Source organism: Colossoma macropomum, unplaced genomic scaffold, assembly GCF_904425465.1.
Source record: "Colossoma macropomum unplaced genomic scaffold, Colossoma_macropomum, whole genome shotgun sequence".
NCBI lineage: Eukaryota > Metazoa > Chordata > Actinopteri > Characiformes > Serrasalmidae > Colossoma > Colossoma macropomum.
Window position 1 is genome coordinate 18,603,189 of NW_023494792.1, and position 20,631 is coordinate 18,623,819.

A 20,631-nucleotide genomic window follows, 5' to 3' on the forward strand; every position below is an offset into this window, starting at 1 on the left:
TGTTAGTTGGATCAAATGAATGATTTATGAAAACATATATACAAGACATTAATGCTATGATTACGACGACCTTTATTAGAGAAATAAAAAAGTATTTTGTTACATGTACTCTCAACAAATCATGAAAATACAGAAAATTTGTAAAAGTGTATTTTGGTAATTAAGGATTAGGAAATACTGGACAAGAATTTCATATTCAGCCATATTCTTCAGATTACAGACATAGAACAAAATACCATACTGCGATTATACTAGAGTCTCAGCTAAGACATTTTGGTGTCGGTCATGGTGTCATGATTCAGTCTGCAAGACAAGTGTTCTGGTAATATACAGCTGTATGCAGATGTTTGGGCACCCCTGGTCAAATTACAATGCACAATTACAGTTTTTGCTGAAATTGAAATATTGGGAAAAACAACTGTACTGAATGTTGTACAAAATAACATATCACATCACGTAACAAGCTAGTGCTTTGCTAATGAAAACATATTTGCTGGCCTTTGACATGGCTGCTAACTTCTTATTTTCTCAGAGTCTTTTTGGCTGCTGACAACTCAAAGCAAAATGTTTATCAGCAGCTTAAGGTGCTCTCAAGCTTTATAACCTTCTCCAATTTTAAACTGAAGCGAGGCAGCACAAGAAGCAATCCTTAACTGCAAACCTGATGATGAAGGGCACAGTTACTCTGCTACAGAGTGTAATACAAGTACAATATATTACAATGTAAATGTTATACACAACTATAATTCAGTCTGCATTATTTTGACCAAAATGATTTTGTTAGTTGGATCAAATCAATGATTCATGAAAACACCCACAAAAAGTCATCGGGCACATTTGAGAATGACAGAAAGTAAAAAAAAAAACCCCTGCAATCTGATTAATTTGCACATTGCTTTATACTATACCAATATTGTAAAGGCCAATATCACTACAATGATTATATAACAATGTGTTTGAAGCCATGTCAATGAATTGCTAAGGCGTATTTAGAGAAAGATCAAAATCAACCTTGTTATTTCCATAAGCCATCTCCATAGCTTCCATGGACAGGGAACACAAGGCATTAATCAAGTGATGGAGGGAGACATCATCCAGGTACCTGCAATCACAGACCAACACTTAATACAGGAATGATCCTACATCACATATACTGCGCTTCAAAGGATGAACGGGCACAGTCCAGGACTTACTGTGAGCTTTCAAAGAGTCTGGAGAGAATGCTGGAGATGACAGGCAGGTCCGTCATTACAGCAGTTGTAAGAACCTGGGAAAAAAATTAGCAGCTACAGGCTTATCCATACATAAAGAGGCGGTTTCAGTTAAGCTGATTCAAAAGAAACTTACAGTACTCGGACCCTCAACCGCTCTACCAGGCTTCAACGCTCCTCCAACTCCTGGTTTTAGACCCAGAATCCATACCAGGTGCTAAGAGGGAGAGGGAGAAGGACAAGAAAAAGAACAGGGAGAATTTCATAGTATTTGTACTCAATAAACATGCTCACTCATTTATCACAGCATCTCTGAATGATAATTAATCATTGCCAGCATGCCTCACAGCCCTGAAGCACCAAACCACACATGAATCTCAGTGCCAGTGCTGCATAGTTTCTGTTTAAAAAATGAATGTTTTCTGAAAAATGACACGCAAGTGAGGGTAATAACTGAAGATCCGTACCCCAATTTTATCCATACAATCTGTTGTGCCGAGTCTGTGCTGGTTGGCTCCAGTCTGCAGATTTTGGGGCAGACTGGGGCAGATTGATAGGTTGGGAAATAAAATGTGTTTTTTCGCCTCTCAATTTTTTTGTTTGCTCAGCATGAACAGATCCCACCAAGAGCCAATGAAAACTAAGGTAAGTAAATACAGTATATAACTCAAAAATATCATAACATTTTAAAAACTATTTCCACAAGGGACTCATCAATTCTGATACCTGAACTAAGGATATCGGCCAATACAACGTGCAGAGCCGATATTTCTCATCTCTTCAATTTACAACAATGTGCTGTTACAACTGAACTACAATTGAGTTTATTCTAAAACGTTTAAAGATATTTACAAGACATATTAATGCTATATTATGATTAATACAACCTTTATTAGAGAAATAAACAGTATTTTGTTACAGTACTCCCAACAAATCATGAAAATACAGAAAATTTGTGAAAGTCTATTTTGGTAATTAAGGATTAGGAAATACTGGACAAGAATTTCATATTCAGCCATATTCTTCAGACTTATTTTAAAGCTATGAAGCCTACTTCTACAGAATCAGCATGTGCAGTGAAATTTGCTCCAGGACTAGACATTGACTAGGCAAATAAAACAAAACCAACAGAGAAGTGGATAGCAGACAGAGGGATGTAGGGAGAACTGTGTTAATACCTGCAGGGTAGCAAGCACAAGCTGCCAGGAGGTTCCCAATACAGCCCCGTGGCAATGAGCCAGGTTCAACAGAGTCCGCATACACTGGATGTTTTTGGCTGTGAGCTGAAAGACAGAGAGGAGAGAGAGAGATGAAACTGGTACATAACGGGGGAGAGAAAATCTATAAAATAAGTCATCCTGTTTCACAGATAAGAAATGTGAAATACAAGCCCCCAAAGTGCGTTTCTGTGAGACTTTAATAGTTTCTTATCTGTAAAACTGGATGACCGACTTCAGAGATTGATCTAAAACGTTTAGATAAAAAAATCTGACTGTGTGTGTCTTACCACTACAGTGCCCTGCGGTTGTGATGTGAGGGGCTGCCCCACTGCCACCACCTGCTGATGAGACTCACTGGACGGACTGATTATTTGCACATTCTGGCCTTGGATAGAGTATGCTGCAATACAAACACACCACAGAAACATTAACATGCATACAACCAAAGTGCGTTTACATCATATGCTGTGCTATGAGCTGTCACTGCTCCTCGATTAAACCTGATTACTCGATAAAAAATTGCTTACAATTTACCTATTAGATAAATGCCAATTTTTTTTTAGATAAAGGCCAATCCTAATATACAATACCTGTTGTACGTATCTGCTAATGCTGGTATATAAACATTAATAAAATTTAAAAACTGGGACTAAATCTGCCTGGATTAGTATTACAGAGAAACCAACATTTTTTTTCTTTTCTTTAGTCAGAATGCATTTATTACTTTCAATACTTCAATAACAATATTGAAAACAAGCAATAATTATCCTTTGTGATTGTAGCCTTGTGGATTTTTGTTACAGAAAAGGCTCTCGAGGGGAACTGTAACTTTCTATACAAACTTTTTTTTGTTAAATTAAGTCTTAAAGTATTTTTATGGTTAAAAGATACAGGTGGTTTGTGCAGGTGGGTACATTTTTATTTGTGGTTTACTGGCCTTAAAATTGTTTTCCAAGAAAAAGTGACAGACAAAGCCTTAAGCAACACACACTCTGAGCACAATGCCACTAAACTCATAATGATGCACACTTCTCAAATAAAGCACATTATAACACGGCACACTAACAAAGACAAACACCCACACACAAGCATAGACAGACTGACCCTCACACACAGGCACTGACTTTTGTTGGAGAGGTTGGCCGCGTTACTGCTGAGGACTGTGAGAGCGTAGTGCGGAGGCAGTGAGGCTTTGCAGATGGCCGTGATGAACGCATCTCGCGGAGTTACCAAACCAAGGCGACCACACAGAGATGCCATCGTCAACTCAGCCTTCAGGATGTTCTCTGTAGCAGTCTCATCCGTACTTCGAACACACACAAAATGAAAGCTTATAAAGAAGGTAATACAAGATTTTTTAGACTGGATTTCATGTGTATATGTTTTGCCTGTTTGTGTGCACACTCTGACTTGTCTGTATGTGCTTTTGCAGGCGGCTCCCCTTACCTAGCGTCCAGTAGGAGAGACAGGGCTGCCAGCAGACCACACCAGCATGCACTCACCATCTCCTCCCATACCTCATGAGGTTCTGTAACAAAGGAACAACAATGCTGACACAGCAAGTACTATGAAATCCAACCTAGAAGTCGGAAGCATTCATCAAATAGATATAACACCACACAGAGTCTATACAGTATTATAATCTACCTAAGTCCTAAAATTACAGTAATAGTTTGGCAAAAAATCTAAAAATGACATATTTCCCCCTTACTCCAAATGTGGTCCACCGCCCAAAGCATATTTGTGTCTGAAAGTTGTTTCTTTAGTTTTGCACTGGAGCTACAAAGCTTATGTAGGTAATGGGTAATGGAAGCACACAGAAAAAAATAAGACATAAGTATGGATTTGAGACAGCAGCTGCTCCTGTTTTTAGCTATGTGATGTGCCTTTGTCCATTTTTCTAGATAACAGTGTTAGAAGCAACATCTGCAAGTCTAATTAGAGATTAATTAACAATTTGGCATGGTTTGAAGGAAGTGTTTAATGACTGAGGAATTGTACAATGCCAGGTGGCAGACTATAAGCTTATATGAATTGTTGCTGCCACATTAGCCTCTTTACTTGCACAAAACTAAAGAAGCAAACTTCAGTCGTGTCGTGGCTAATTGACTACATTTCGGGTAAGTGACAATTTATGTAAATGTAATTTAATAAAAAACAACAAAACAGCGCTAAGATTCATATTCACATTGTGGAAAAATACTCACGTGGTTCCTGTGAACTGTCCTCACTCTGCGCTGGGGCAGCAGGCTCTGAGCTGTTCCTGGCTGCAGCCTCCTCCTCCTCTTTAGCCAGCTCTCTCTCAATCATAGAGGTGATGCCCCGGACCAGGTCCAGCAGGGCACTAAAGGCCACAGACATAGCATAGCCCTCAGGGATGGAGGGTGGCTCCACCTTATCCAGCATCTCCAGACTTGGGCAGGGAAGGGGTCAGAAAAGGGTATTTAGAGCAGGTTCATTTGTAAAGGGTACACAAAATTACATACTAATCCAGAAGTATTGTGCTAGATAAATAACAAGAGAAGGTCATTTTAAAATTTAACCCAGACTTTTTAATTTTTAAACATCGTTTATAAGCATACATGTGCACGCATATTTAAAGGCACAGTGGGTGCTGGAGGGAGAGAGGTACTAACTAGGTGGCCTTGGCACTGCCCTGCACGCTGACGGTCATTAGAGGGATCCAGGTGCCACGGTACTCAAAGGCAGCCTGAGTGGTCAATCCCCCACTGCCCCCTGCTGCTCCTACTCCGCCCTGAGCTGATGCCTGAGCACTAGATGCTGAACCACCTGAAAGTGAGCAAGGAAAGAAAATCAAGAAAAGCAATCATGTATTATGCATCGCTAAAGGATGTGGTTGGGTTTTCCAATATGTATTGATCTACATCTGACCTGTGGGTGTGTTGGTAGAGGAGGCATTTCCCACACTGGGTACAATGAACAGAGACTGGATGAAGGAGCCGAGAGCATTCACGATGTCTCTGAACACTTTGGTGGAGTGCTGCTTCATGTCATATGACTGGCAAAAAGATCTACACACAGTGTACAGAGCACACATGATGACAAATACTGACACAGACTCGAAGTCATAGCCGAGCTTAAAGAATTTTAACGCGCAGTGCCTGTGTGTTCTCACCGTAGCAAATGTGGCTGAACACACAGCCGGTGTACCGACTCCACAGCCACAGCTCTTAGCCACTGAGGCTTCTCTCCATCCAGAAACTTAACCAGCAGAGACAGGAAAATCTCACACTCTGTCACCTATGCAATATGCACACAAAAACACAGAGAGGGTCAGTGAAACAGAAAGGCAAGAAAAGCTTCAACTCAACTGAGGAAATTCAGTGTAGTAAATTGTAAGGCAAACAATTAAATCTTTTCCAGTCCATCAATACTGAGGGCTATTTCATAAGGTGGTAGCTATAAAGTAGTGGCTAACACTGCTTCCCTCTATGCAGCAGATTGGGGTTCAATTCCCCACCCAAGCAAGCACTCTATGCTATTTCAATGACGGGACTGTGACGACACTTCTAACACTATATTTGAATCTGTAAATAACCTTTCACACCTGCACACCTAGCTGGGAATTTAATGGCAGTTAAAAAGGAAGAGTTGAGTGTGAACACAAGCTGGAGACAAAATCCTGGAGAAGTTAACCCGCAATTTTACCAGACATGACGTAGCACAACACCAGAAATTTCCAGGAGAGCCCACATATGAATAAAAGCTGATACGTTACCAACAAACAGAAAGCTGAACATTTCTGGGATGCTTTTTTTATTTACATTTTTCAGTTCAGTCTTGTGAGTGACATCAAGTGTATTTTATACATGATTTTAGACAGATGCTGCAAAAATCTACCCTGTGCACATGCAAGGCTTCTTCCGTGTAAAAACAACGCAACACGGCCAACAAAGCAGAACAATCAAGTTTTTCGTTTTAATGAGAAAAAAAATGTCTCATCACATGAGTATACTTTTGAACTTGGCTATTCATGCTGAGAACTTCACCTCCTATTTACCGGGATTTTCATGGCATGTATGAACACGATCATCCTAGTAAAAGCACTGTTTAAGGGCTGCGTGTGTGAATGATGCAAAGCTTGAACATTACTAGTAAAATTATCCTGACAACATCCTGAGCTTTGAATACGAAAGGAGCTTAACAATAGCGGCGGGTGATACGGCAAAACATCATATCATGATACTTAGACATTTTCATGATACATGATACATATCATGATATTTTGACACAGACACAACGCACCAGAAGTGCCACATTTAAAAACAGCTACCAAAAGCTCTGGATAAAAGCGAATGTATAAATGTAAATGTGCGATTTCTCAGTTAGCTGGATATCCTAAGCCAAATGTGAGGGCTGTCAAATAGCCATTAGCGCTTCTTCTATTGGACAGGCTTGACATCTTGCTTAGGCTGTGCAGGTAACTGAGAAATCCTGTACTGTGAACTACCCCGTTGTTGTCTCACTTGGCTTTGTGGTTAGCGAAACCTTAGGGAGGTTTAATGAATCAGTTTGGATCGCTGCCTCACCAGTAGGCTGTAGAAGTGCTTGATGAGCACTGAGACGACGCGGAGCAGGCGCATGCAGATAGGGAAATAGGGCTTCTCAACAGGTGCAGGAGATGCAGCGCTGCTGCTGCTGCCCTGCCGAAACTTGATGTTGGGAGAGAAGAGCTTGATCACCAGAGGACATACGCGCTCCTTCAGCAGAAAACTGAACTCCTGATGCTGAGGGTCATAAAGGTTAAAGAGCAGTCAGAGATCATGGAAAAAAAATTCTTATTGTGGAGAACCCATAATAAACAGAGGGGTAACGTCATCTCAAATGCATGTGCCAAAATGTAAGGTCTAACATAAATAAGGCAGTTGAAGTAGTAACTGTGCACTCACCTGCAGAAAGACTCCTGGGAAGTCATTTAAAACAGATTCCAGCAGTTCCAGTCCAAATGTCCGGGTCATTTCAGTCATACCCACCAACCAGTAGGGGGCATCGGCGTTCACCAACTGACACAGGTCCTACATGACAAGGATGAAAACTAATCCAATGACTAACAGGTAAACCCAATTCAGTAGGACAATCCACAGCCATACAAACTTCAAACACTAAAGCAAGATCTGCTCGCACAGCTTTTCTAGTGAAAGCCTTAGTTTGAGGTAACAGTAAGGAAAAACATTATACTATTCAACAGGCAGATCTGCCTAGAATTACAAGTATGTGACCTCTGTCTAAGCAAACCCACCAATTATCTATAAAAATTCAGAGATACCCTGTTAAATGCATACAGAAACTTCTGGTAGCTGTTGTGAGCACAACTGTACCTGGAAAAGCATGTAGGCATCTTTAGCACTGGGTCTGAGGGTGCTCACAGACCTGCGGTTACTATTGCCTTGGACAGCAGGAGGCTGTTCTGCCATGCCTGATGAGAAAAACAGAAGACATGCATAAGGCAATTGGCCAAGAGAGGTAAATAATAAAGCAGGTGATGTGGGAGATAAACGTCACATGTCAACTGATAAAAATGAGAATGGGACACAAAATTCACACTTTCTCATCTCTTAGAACAATGAGTTTGCTCACTGATGTTGCTGCCAGGCTTCACTTGGTTGGTTATAAAACTGATTTCATAGTGCTGTCTGAATGCTCATGCAGAAACCTACAGCATTACACATTCCTTACATGAGGTTAGGGTGAGTGATCAATTTACACAGCATTTATTCAACTGGAAGATGCTTTTATCCAACGGGACTTTAAGTGTACGCCCAAATGTTTGTAGACACCTACTCATCCAATGTTTCTCCCAAAATCAACAGCATCATTGGAGAGTCTGTCCCCCCTTTGCTGCAGTAACAGCCTCTACTCTTCTGGGAAGACTTTACACTAGATGTTGGAACACTGCTGTAAGGATTTGATTGCTTTCAGCTATTACAGCTTTATTTGAGGTCAGATACTCATGTTGGATGATTAGTTCTGCATCACAAATCACTGCAAGAAAACACAGTTCTACTACTACACAGACCAGACTGGGCATGGTGAGCTTCAGCTCATATGCAGCTACTCCATATGAGCTGTATATGAGCAATAAAACATGTGTCAGCAATGGGTGCATCGTAAGGTAGCCAAATTCATTAGCTAGAAGAGGTGTCCGGATACTTTTGTACATAAGTGTACAAGTGAGACAGGAACTATCAAAGCATACAGTTCTGACAAGAGGCAACTTCAACAGAGGCAGCTTTAAACCTTTATCTATCCAAAGGGATTCAAGGTTGTAGCCGATTCACCCAACACAACTAAACAAAATAATTGCATTAAACTGCTTAAAGGACCTAACTGACCACATAACCTGTACATTTATCATATACCTTTGAATTTCTCATCCTCAGCAACCATCCTCTCAAACACCACAGTGACGACCTGCCTGACGGTAGCTGCCGCTGTGTTGTTGGTGATGTTGTCTTTAGTGAAGTGGAGACGAAAGCATAACACAATGGCCTGTAAAAGAACAAGACACACTGAACGTGAAAGCTCTAGGTCATGTCACAATCCAGGCAGAACACAATTTTAATTGGTTGATTATTTTGACTGCCTGGAGTGTTACCTGAAAAACTGCTCGCAACTCGGTTGTGATTAGCTGTGTGAATCAGAAATAATTTCTATTTCATGCAGCAGATGCATGAAAACTCTAATCAGAAAGCTGGAATTTGCCATGATTCACTGAAGATTTATCATGAAACAGAATATGCCTCCAGGGTATGAGTGCACTACTAGTAAACTTCTTTTTATGAAAAAGAATGACCTTGATGTGGTCCTCAGAAAGAGATGAAACCAATCAAACCCATTTAGAAATCTAATTAGACTCCACTGAGCTGGGAAGCAAGCTTGCCAACGGGAAAAGACTAACTAGCAGTATTGAGGAGAAACAATATCTCATTTCTCCAGTTTTACTCTGTTTTGAACACATTGTGGTGAATTCAATTTGTCTGGTTTAACAGTCTAGCCGCAAGCAATCAAAGTCTGTAACTCAAGTCTGATTTCATGAAGTTGCATCAGCCGACATCTTAATAAATAAAGGTAGGTTATTAGGTATTCACACCATCTCCACCTCTAAGAGAGTAAACCGGAATACAAAATATAGACTACATAGTTATGAAAACACTTATGTCTTAATTGTGTTTCCATTTGTACCTCAAAAATGATATAAGCAGTGATTTATTGTCTTTATAACCTTTCTGGTCAAAAAATGTGGAGAAATCTTTACACACTGTCTTCAAAAACAAAGTTAGAAATAAGGTGATGTGAACCACAAAACTGTTGTAAACTATGAACAATCAAATAACATACAAAATAAAGTCAACACTACATGACATTTTGTTTTTCACACTGTGACCTCATTTCTGGATATGTGACACAAAACAGCTGTAGTCCATTAAAGATCTTAAATTGCAATATTTTTATTAAATATAGAACCACACTGATTTACTATATTTGATGGTCTATGTGTGTGTGTATTGTACCTTTGATAGGACTTCATCATGCACTACTGTGTTGGTGGTAAGCAGTACAAGAACAGTCTGTAGTAGCTTCAGCTCCTCTAGGCCATTCTCCATGAGCTGCCACAACATATTAATGATGTTTCCCGCTGCTGCCTGAAAATGCACACATTTTACACTATTTCACTCTGGATTCAAGACAATTATCTGTGTCACATGCCATTTCCTGGACATTTATGAATGTATTCCAAGCACTGTGAAAGAATGCACATTTCTGGTAATGGTTTATACTATATTGTTGCGCTGCAGAAAATTCAATTAGGTGGTCAGACAAAAGATGTGATTAGCCTGTACCTGTAAGAGAATTCTCTAATCAGATAACAATGCAGAAAATAATCTCAATAAACCATTAAAACTGGTTTGTGTTTGTCTTCTTTGCTTTACCTTTTATTTGACTAAGTTTAAGCTTCAACTCACACCGTTCCTTTCCTCCTGCATCCACTTCAGAGTTAGGGGTGGTCTTAAAATTACTGAATGAAAAAGAATTAGTATGATAGAGTAGTAATACTATTAGCAGTAGTCGTAGTAGTAGTAGTAGTAGTAGTAGTAGTCGTAGTAGTCGTAGTAGTAGTAGTATCTCTGTAAGTATAACCCCAATTCCAAAAAGGTTGGGATGCTGAGTAAAATGTAAATGATTGCAAATTAAAAACATAATGCAATGATTTGCACATCTCATAGACCCATATTTTATTCACAACAGAACATAGAACACATATCAGATGTTGAAAGTGAGACATTTTACCATTTCATGAAAAACATTTAGATTTTGATGGCAGCAATGCATCTCAAAAAAGTTGGGACAGGGCCATGTCTGCCATTGTGTAGCATCCCCTCTTTTTCTAACAACAGTCTGTAAACGTCTGGGAAGTGAGGAGACCAATTGCTGGAGTTTTGGGAGAGGAATGTTGGCCCATTCTTGTCTGATGTAGAGTTCTAGCTGCTCAACAGTCCTGGGTCTTCTTTGCCGGATTTTTCATTTCATGATGCACCAAATGTTTTCTATTGGTGAAAGGTCTGGACTGCAGGCAGACAGTTCAGCAATTTTTAGATGCAGTATTTCACAGATTGGTAAACCTCTGCCCATCTTTGCTTCTGAGAGACTCTGCCTCTCTAAAATGCTCTTTTTATGCCCAGTTATGTGAGTTGGTTGCAAATTGCTCCTCCAGCTTTTTGTTGCCCCTGTCCCAACTTTTTTGAGATGCACTGCTGCCATCAAGTTCTAAATGAGTTAATATTTTTCATGAAATGGTAAAATGTCTCACTTTCAACATCTGATCTGTGTTATATGCTCTATTGTGAATGAAATATAGGTCTATGAGATGTGCAAATAATTGCATTATGTTTTTAATTTGCAATCATTTACATTTTATACAAAGTCCCAAACTTTATAAGCATAACCTGATGTACTTAAAGAGATCCTGCTACTACTAATCAAAAAATCCCAACCTTTTCTTCCAGGAATTTTAAGATGGTTCCTAACACTGAAGTAGGCTCAAGAGCTAAGAAAGTGACAGAATGTGAGCTGAAGCTTAATATTTCTTAAACAAAAGAACATAAAAGTTACATTATGTCCGTGTGTGGGAATACTAGTCTCATGCTATGATTTGCATGAAATAAATCAATAACTGAACGACATTTTTCTAATACATGGTAAATGAGTTTTCACCATCACTAGGGTTACCATGGTAGCTGGGTTAACCACTGGCACAAGCCTAGATGTGACAACCATCTAATATCTGATCAGTTGGCCAGACAAATATATAAAGTGGCAAAGAGTAAGTAACCTCACTGATATCATCGTTCTAACCTTTTTTATAAATGAGAAAGCTCAGAATCTTAATCAGTGATAATTTCACTTCTCTACCCCAGCAGAGAAAATCTGCACTGAAACAGCATGTTAGTAATCAAACCAAGATATCACAGCATTGTTTCAAAGTCAGAATGGTAGACCTCTGAAATATAAATGCCCTGCCAAATAATAAACTTAAATTCAAGTTAGGTCTGTTTCTCCTTCTGGCAAAAGGGTATAGGAATGCAGTTTGCAGGGTCTAGGGTGAATCACTCCAGCATCCCAAGCAACATGAAACAGACTCAGGAATCACAGACGTCTTCACTGATTCACCCAGCTTGAAATAACAGCCAAAACGTGGCACAGTTTTCAAAGATTATTTAGGCGAAAAAAAGCACCTTTAAAGCAAAGCTTCAATGAACTGAAAGCTCTGGGATGCAATTAAAATGCTTACACATCTTTTCCCTCATTGACAATAAATCAGAAAAATTCACATGTGCACTTGACTAATTAACTGTTCCACAAGACTGTCTGCTACTCACTAAAAGCAGCAACTTTGAACATATTTTGGTCTTTTGAACCAAAAATGTCAAACTGACTCCTAGTGATGTAACTTAGAATTAAACATGGCATCAAAAGCTATTGGCTTCCAGTTCTCCACCCAAAGCCACTGTATGTGTCACTAGTTCTTTTATGCGCAAGGGTGTTACCTAGGAGTCTTTCTGGGAGGCTTACAGTTGCACAGCATTATGGTATTAGTGGTATTTTAAGCTTCAATCTGCTGAAACCTCTCTGACAATGAAAACATGACTCTAAGCCCATTCTTGGTTTTATTATAGATTAACTATCTTAAGTAGTCAGCTAGCATTTAGTACAACATTTGTATGTAAAGCAATAAAGTAATAGTGAGATGATCTGAGCAGGCATATCTTAAAAGAGAATTAATGGTATGGGAATATGGGAATACTTTCCAGTTTAAAGGAACTTTACTGTAGATGTGAATTCCAACTAATTTCGATCTTCAAGCATCCATAAGAGTTCAGGAATGCATTTCAAAATGTCCTTTACAATTATAAAATAGGTTGTGTTGAATAAGTAACACGGCAGAAACTGCCTCAAATGAGCTAAACCTACAGCCTTGCCTAATTATCTCTGCCTTCTCAGTCATGTCCTTAACACCATATCCTTGGCACCATGCTTGCACTTGCGTTCCATAGTAGCAAAGTATAAAAATAACATTTACTCACAAATACAATAAAAACTTCCACATTTTACAGCTCTGTTAAAACATAAAATTGCCATTTCACTGAACTGTTGGCCTGTATTTTTCCCTGTCTTCCCATGATGAAACTTAAAGAATACCAAATAGTGATTTCAATATTCAAAGACAGTCATCTCAAACGGTTAGAGTACTCAAGGACTTATGCACATGCCTAAACTACACCCATGAATTTAGAGGAGCATATGAATTCTGGAGGGTTTTAGTATGTGTGAGACAGTACCTCTGACACCACCTCGTGGGACATCAGTCTCTGAATGGCAGCCAGACACAGCTGAGTGATTTTGGGCTCCTTGGTACCACAGCCCATAAGGAATGGCTGCACCACCTCTGAGCTATTCTCCTTCAGAGCTGAGAAACAACAGAGCACAGACACTTAGTAACATTCCACATCAACTTGGGGTGAAACAAAGACAACTGTACATAATAATGTACATAATAATGTACATAATAATGCTGGATGTTTGCAGGAGATTAATTAAGCCGTAGGTGTAGGCACATTCTACATTCTACTGTAGCCACTATTCAAGAAAATTCTTACCTGCAAGGATGTCTGTGTTTCTTGCAGCAATTGTCTTAATCTTGACAATACCAGACTCTGCTGCCTGCAGAGACAACAAGAGATCCCTTTGGAATTTGGCCATTTTCTTGACAATGATTGTATGCCTCTCACTCAACACCCACAGAAATCATAGTAGTGCAGTGAGGATATTGCAACACTACCTACAGATGAGATGAGAAGTCTACAGTGCCTTGTGTATTGGATAAGGCGGTATAGACTATTCTTGCTTATTGTCTTTATCTATAGGATATTGCATTACTACCTACTTATCTGTAGAACAGTCTATACTGCCTTGTTTACTCCCACAGAAATCATATTACTGCAGTGACATTGCATTAATACCTGCAAATGAGCAGAATAGTCTATACTGCCTTCTTTGCCTGCTAACAGCAATAAGACACCACATACATCTTTTACAGTATTAAACCCCATATCCAACCACACTACTGTTCCAAAGTTTGGAATCAACTATTTCAATAACATAAAACCAATATTGTTGCAGACAAGTGTATACAATTATTTCAATATGTTAGTCCTGCTAACATATGATTAACAGAGCTGTAGAAGATTCTAAAGTGATGGAGAAAGCTGTAGAATAATGAGAATACATAAATAAAATTAACACCTGGAATTCATCATATTTCAAAAGTGGAGATAAAATCTCAGGGCAGGTATACATATAAATCCCGTTATACAGACATAACTGACATTTAGATTCGCATGTGGAAAACTCCAGTAACATTAGCCACAGATATATGGTCCTTGATTCCTGGGAGCTCTGAAGTTTCTCAGAATTGCTGCATGGATGGTGGCCATTTGCAAATGTCTCATTACCATGGTCAGATAGATGAAAATAAGTAAGCACACTGGACTGAGCTTGAAAGATAAGGATAACAGATTACCTTTATATATAAAGCAAACAGGACTTGCTCTAAGAAAGCTTGATCAAACACAGACAATCATACTTATACAATAACTGGAAGAAAGATAAACAAAACTCAATCAAGCAATGTATCTAGCAGTGTCTTTCACACTAGGGAGGCATTTTTGCACAAAGTGTAAATTAAATTTGGCCTGACTTCTTCCAGATACAATGTGGTCAGGAATCATGTTCCTGCAATGTCTAACGAGACCCTAAGCGAACTTACAGGGTTGAGGTTCACAGGTAAATGCAACCAAACTCTTTGCAGTTTGTGAAGGGGGTCACGAAAACTCACGAGAAGCCTATCTCCGACAGACTGATCAATCAGAGCACATCTCTGAGTAAAGTAAAACAACACGTGCTGTTCTTAAATGGAAGCACAGATGTGTTAAAATTGAAAAAAATACTGTATGCTGTTTTAACGTTCCTGTATGGAGAGTGTACAGATTGCTGATTACAAAGGTTAAGATAACTCTTTGGTATAATGTCCACATTTCTGTCCGCAATTTTGGACATTTATGCTTAACTCTGCTGTTCTTTGCACTTAGTTTTAATGACCTGCTTTCAAAGCTAATTCCTGATGACTGATAATCCTGTAGAATGCAGTGATAACTGGAGTTAACACAAAATGACAAAGTGGCCTTGCTGAGGATTTTATTCAGCTAGGCCTGCTATCACTGAGAAATTTTAGCTGCCAATTCATTTCCACATAAGTTATTCTGATTAACAATTTTATCAATTATTTTTGTTCATGCAACTATTACATAAAGCCTAAAGTGGTGAAGTTGGCTGATTAGCTATCTTGCTTCCTAGTTGCCAATATTAGTAGCTCCCAACTCACAACAGAAACAGATCAAGTTCAAATAAATAAACATACACACTGCTTCCCTCTACACGTTATATCACCAAGTCAGAGAATAGAACTTCTGTTGTTTTTGTAAGACAAATGATGTGTCTCAATGAATGCATTTTCTGCTTTCTTTTATTTGCTCAACTGATAAACGCAGCCCAAAAACATTCTGTTTTTTTGTGACAAACATATAAGATTGAAAGCTAAAATTATTGTGATCAGTTCAAATAATTGTAGGGTGATCAGTATGGTCAAAAATTTCTATTACAGTATAATTAACATTTCTGGTGGTATCGGTATATATCACACACATTTTCAAATTAAATCATTTAAGATTTTTGCAGGTTAATACTGCATTATTTTTCTGAGATGTCCCTTCACTTTTTAATCACAAACATTTGTAACAATTAAAGTAAAATGTAAAATATTATAAAATAAATAATATAAAATATTTTTACAGTTCAAAACAGTAAAACAAAACTGAACAAATACACAGATAAACCTATGTCAGGTCATTTCTAACACTAGCCCTGTAGATCCAGCAGGTTTTTTATGTTTGAAGAAGTTGGCTTCTTATTCAGCAGTGTTTTGTTTGAATGTTCCTTTCCACCTTAAATGGAGCGCCAGTTACATACAAATAGGAAGCCAGCTTCAGCTTTGTCAAATTTCTCAAGACATTTGTCTCATGTGTGCATCCCATACACTCGTGTCTCTGACTGTCAGACACTGCTGGAATTTTTAAAAAATATTACAATCATTCACAGTTCAGTACCAGCTGGTCTGCGGCTTGTTTCGTGCATGGTGTCAGTGTTAGGGAGAGGCTAGTCCCAGACAACCAGCCATTCCTCTATGCCTCTGCCTCAATTATTTCGGATGCAACAGACTAGACAGTGGGAAGTGACTGAGAGTCTGCTGTATTTTCATTACCGATTGAAACATGACTGAAACACCCATGACTCAGTTAAAGCCACTCAGCCAAACAGGCTAACAGGCTGGTGTGCTTTGCACTGTCTTTACATCACATTATCATATTTATAGCTTACCTATATAACATTATGACAAAACTCATTCTCCAATCTGAGTTTAGTTATAATGTCACATCGGTAAGCTCTATCGACGAATTTCAGCCGTTGTACCGAATGAACTATTATACCACCCACTACTAACTGCAATCAGCTCAAATAACCGCAATCAGGCAATTATTCAATAATTGTGATTGATCTATGATTCCAGCCTGACTACATAAAGTCTAAATACTTACTCAATCAGAACTGTAGTTTAGAAACGTATATTTGCTAACATCAAACTAAATTTACCTTTACATTCACTCAGGTTGCATGTGTTTTGCCTTACAAAACTGTCCACAGAAGGTACAGAGGAGGGTGTTCATTATTTTTAAACCAAAGTAGTGTGTTATAAAGTTTGTGTTAGTCTAAGATCAAACATTTAGACTTACACATCAAATTCAAATTTTCTGCACTTTATCTTCAGTAAAACTGTGAAATACTCAGACTTCTTGTGCACACTTTGAATGACAGTGACAGATTAAAGAAGGCAAAGATAACAAAAACTGCATTTTTAGGTGACAATGTCAGAAAAAATATATTAGGACTGTGAAGTGGAGATATGCACAGCTCTTTCAACTTCCAACAGACAGTGACTTTACACTTGCATACTAGTCATACTAAACCACTGTATAAATTAAAACCAGTACCATTCAGGACCAGAAATACAGACCCATTATCACACACTGACAAACTTAAGATGAAAATCTCAAGAGCGGATAGTTCTGACAGATCTTATAGGTCTTATGTCACTTGAGGGGCTGACTTGCTAAAAAGGTCCTTATTCATTATAAAGACTTTAACCTCAATACAACAAGAGACGCATTAAAACAGTTGGAGGCACAGCTCAAGATTACGCTTCTTGTAGCTTGTTTATCACTTGACCTTCCCAAGTTATTATACAGTGGTATGCTTCAATATATTATCCGACCTTCAACAACGGTAAGCAGCGGGAGTCAACCACGCCTGACCTCCTGAACTGCCAGTTACTTAGCAACAAGCACCAACTGATTCACAGTACTCCAGAATTTTCAGCCACAGGTTCTGGAGTTATTCTTCAGAACTCTCCCTTCAACCCACTTTGAACGCATTATAAACATATAGAGACTCTGTAGTGTCCTATTAGAAGAAAATGACAGTGATTTTACATTCACCTCAAAGTATGAATGTGTTTCACTCTCCTCAACCTCACTCTTCCCAAAACCTCTTAAGATCTAGTATTTATCTCATGTATGTATGTTTACTGGTGGTTCTGAATAGTACATAAAATGGCAACATTTGTGTTGAAAACATTGCAACCCCTGGTTCTTATCACCACCACTATTTCTCTACAATGAACCATTTCACATCAAACCACTCTGGATGACTGTATTCACATCTTAATTATTAAAGTATGAAAAAATAAATACGTAAAATTAGTAGAATTCCCCTTTAAGACAAAAAAAAATTCAAATGCTGAAATGCTTGAATATTTGCAACACAGGATAGACTTTCATCAGACTATTGGTCAAACCAAGAAACTTTCACAAGCAAAAACTTCTATGGAACTATTTCTATATTAGGTTACCAGCCAAACATTGCTGAGTCAAGCAACCAAACCTTTTTCTTCAGGTGAAAAAAATTAAAACAAGCAAAACTGAAAACTACAGCTTATTTAAAAATAATATGGCAAATCAGTTGGTGAGAGACTGCTGTTCATGATCCTCATGAAAGGAGCTAATAATTCTCCCACCGATTAAGTGTGTAGGGGGCTATTTGAGCGTAAAGCTTAAGTAACACTGCAATGTTATTCTTTACTTCTCTAAATGGGACAAAGGACAGCATGGTGCCAGTCAATACAAAACAATCACATCTGGCCTGATCTGTAAAAAATGCTCACAGTACCAAGAAGAAACATTTTTGTCTGTGTTTTATAGCTCAGAATGGCCACAACTGTTTACAGCAAACCAATTCAACTTAGGTGTTAAGCCACACAGACCAGGCCTAGCCCACCAAAAATAGCACAAATATCATTGCTGAATGGTATGACAACAATTTGGAGGGCTTAGAACAACACTACTTAAATACTTAAACACTGTGCCAATCGTATAAAGGTAAATCTGTGCTACAGACACCCTAAGGAAACGGACAATTATCCCATAAGTAGAGGTTATGAATTCTCTACTGTTAGATTGAGAACTAGTTTTATAGAAACAAGAAGAGCAAGTAAGGCCGAAATGTCTGATATTTGCTTTCAGTAAAACATCAGATCATTACTTGGCCATACTTTTAAGTTATTATACCTGCTTCAAAATATTTATCCTACGTTAGAAAATAAAAATAAGGCTTTTATAATATTCTTTCTTTCTTTCTAATGCAGTGGTCATACAAATGTTGAATGAATCTGAAGATCAAGTCCCAATGATGTCGAAGGCCTTCCATGTCGACAAGGAAACTAAAAACTGCTATAAGCGCTGAAGCCAAAAACCCGGTGTCTACAAGTGAAAATGTAAACAGCATGAGCCTAAACCATCACAGTATCAGTGCTAGACTGTCTGTATGCTCAGTGCATCGATGGCATTTGTTTTAATTGTACACTAAATCATATCGATCAGTGCTGAAGCTATTAAAACAGGATTTGTTCCATATAACAGATGCTGATTATGTACTATTCATAGCACATACAACAAGGACGCTCAGTTTCATAACACATTAGCCAAGGAAACATGGACCTGCAAATAAATATCCTCAACTGATCTCTCACTTAATAAACGAAACAATCAGCTTCGTGTAGCCACACACAGAAGCTATAACCCCTAACCCATCTTGAACTAGATCCTGCAGTGACAGGCGCCACGTGTGATGTAATGCTGTAGACAATAGTGTCAACAGTCAACAGAGCTGAAACCAGTCCAGCCACACACACAGGGTACTACTCCACTGGGTCACTGTGCTAAAACACAAAGGCAAGCAGCTAAATGTGGGACACCCCACTTTTCAGGATGACACAGACGGACGCTGCTATGAACTGACCAGAACTAACACAAACACGACTCCTGTACGGATGACCATAATCATGCCCTAATAGACTGACTAAGCTGATTCTGAAGGTTCCCTCCTCTGTGTGTCCACACTGAGTCTCAAAGGCTGAAAACGACACGGCAGCACTAACCTACCGCTCCTTGCATTCATAATTAGCTTTCCGTCAGCCTGCCTACTCTCGACCTGTCAAACAGAACGAGGCTGAAGTTTAATTCCTGTACGTTCGATTTCCCGTTCCACCTTAAATGGTGCATCAGTTACATGTAACCATTTAAGGTGGAACGGGAAAATTCGAACGAGAAGCTGGCGAATAAGAAGCCGAGCTCAGCGTCGTTCAGACGGACCTGACTTGCCACTAGGACGACTCGAATGATAAAGGAGTCTGTCCGCTGCACTTTTTAAAGGCTAACAGAAATAACACGTCCCCTCTGTCCCTCGTGCTGACGGTGTGTCTGCAGCTCTACCTCTTTCACCGGAGGAAATTTTTTCTTGCACTCCATGGACAGAGACCGCAGATCAGTCTGCATGTTCTCCAGCAATTTCTTCACCGCTTCGGGGCTGGTGGTCGACATTTTTCTCCTCCCCCTCGTCGCTGACTTTCAGCAAATATCCCAAAACGAAGAGGAATGCAGCTGCAGTCCTAAAACACGGTTCGGCCTAAATGGAAAAAAACGAAAGCGCGGTGAGTGACCGCGGCACAGGCGGCCATCGACACACAGCACAGTCCCCCCGGATAAACACACACACGCACATCTATCCTCGCCGAGAAGCCTCCTCACCGGCCATACTCGTCAGGACGGCCTCTATAACACTGTCATCCTCTCAGTCTCGGAGCAGAGCGCTGATTTACTGCCTCGTTTTAACGCTCAGCTTCGTACTCTAGTTTCTCCATGGCAGGAGCGAAGCTTCCGATCCCATAATGCCTATGCGAACATTGACACGTCACACCGACTTCCGTAAACAGTGGCGGATTTCGGGAGAGAGACAGTGGCTCCCCCTGCCGGACCTCTGCAGGCACTACAGCACAGTGGAGGAGTGTGAGTTAGTGTGATACAGGTCTGAACGATTAATTTTTATATCGAAATCGCGGTTTGAAAGTCTGCAATTTTCAAATCACAAAAGCTGCATTTTTATTATATAATATC

General features: G+C 39.3%; 1 protein-coding gene across 4 annotated transcripts in view; it reads right to left on the minus strand.

Moving 5' to 3' along the window:
• mon2 (MON2 homolog, regulator of endosome-to-Golgi trafficking) overlaps positions 1 to 20,413 on the minus strand; it is a 35,985-nt gene extending 15,572 nt beyond the window's left edge. For 3 of the 4 annotated variants that reach the window (XM_036576375.1, XM_036576373.1, XM_036576376.1), the window contains exons 1-20: positions 20,238 to 20,413; positions 19,951 to 20,143; positions 13,609 to 13,672; positions 13,291 to 13,418; positions 9,964 to 10,095; positions 8,812 to 8,941; positions 7,771 to 7,868; positions 7,342 to 7,467; positions 6,982 to 7,179; positions 5,568 to 5,692; positions 5,324 to 5,463; positions 5,068 to 5,221; positions 4,639 to 4,844; positions 3,878 to 3,959; positions 3,556 to 3,737; positions 2,719 to 2,831; positions 2,390 to 2,494; positions 1,348 to 1,428; positions 1,194 to 1,267; positions 1,012 to 1,102 (exon numbers count right to left, since the gene is read on the minus strand). In XM_036576375.1, the coding sequence (XP_036432268.1) occupies positions 1,012 to 1,102; positions 1,194 to 1,267; positions 1,348 to 1,428; positions 2,390 to 2,494; positions 2,719 to 2,831; positions 3,556 to 3,737; positions 3,878 to 3,959; positions 4,639 to 4,844; positions 5,068 to 5,221; positions 5,324 to 5,463; positions 5,568 to 5,692; positions 6,982 to 7,179; positions 7,342 to 7,467; positions 7,771 to 7,868; positions 8,812 to 8,941; positions 9,964 to 10,095; positions 13,291 to 13,418; positions 13,609 to 13,672; positions 19,951 to 20,058 (2,337 nt within the window). In that variant the 5' untranslated portion in view covers positions 20,059 to 20,143; positions 20,238 to 20,413. The remainder of the gene's footprint in view (positions 1 to 1,011; positions 1,103 to 1,193; positions 1,268 to 1,347; positions 1,429 to 2,389; positions 2,495 to 2,718; positions 2,832 to 3,555; positions 3,738 to 3,877; positions 3,960 to 4,638; positions 4,845 to 5,067; positions 5,222 to 5,323; positions 5,464 to 5,567; positions 5,693 to 6,981; positions 7,180 to 7,341; positions 7,468 to 7,770; positions 7,869 to 8,811; positions 8,942 to 9,963; positions 10,096 to 13,290; positions 13,419 to 13,608; positions 13,673 to 19,950; positions 20,144 to 20,237) is intronic. The other variant, XM_036576374.1, reaches the window with a different exon arrangement.
• Positions 20,414 to 20,631: the final 218 nt, after the last annotated feature.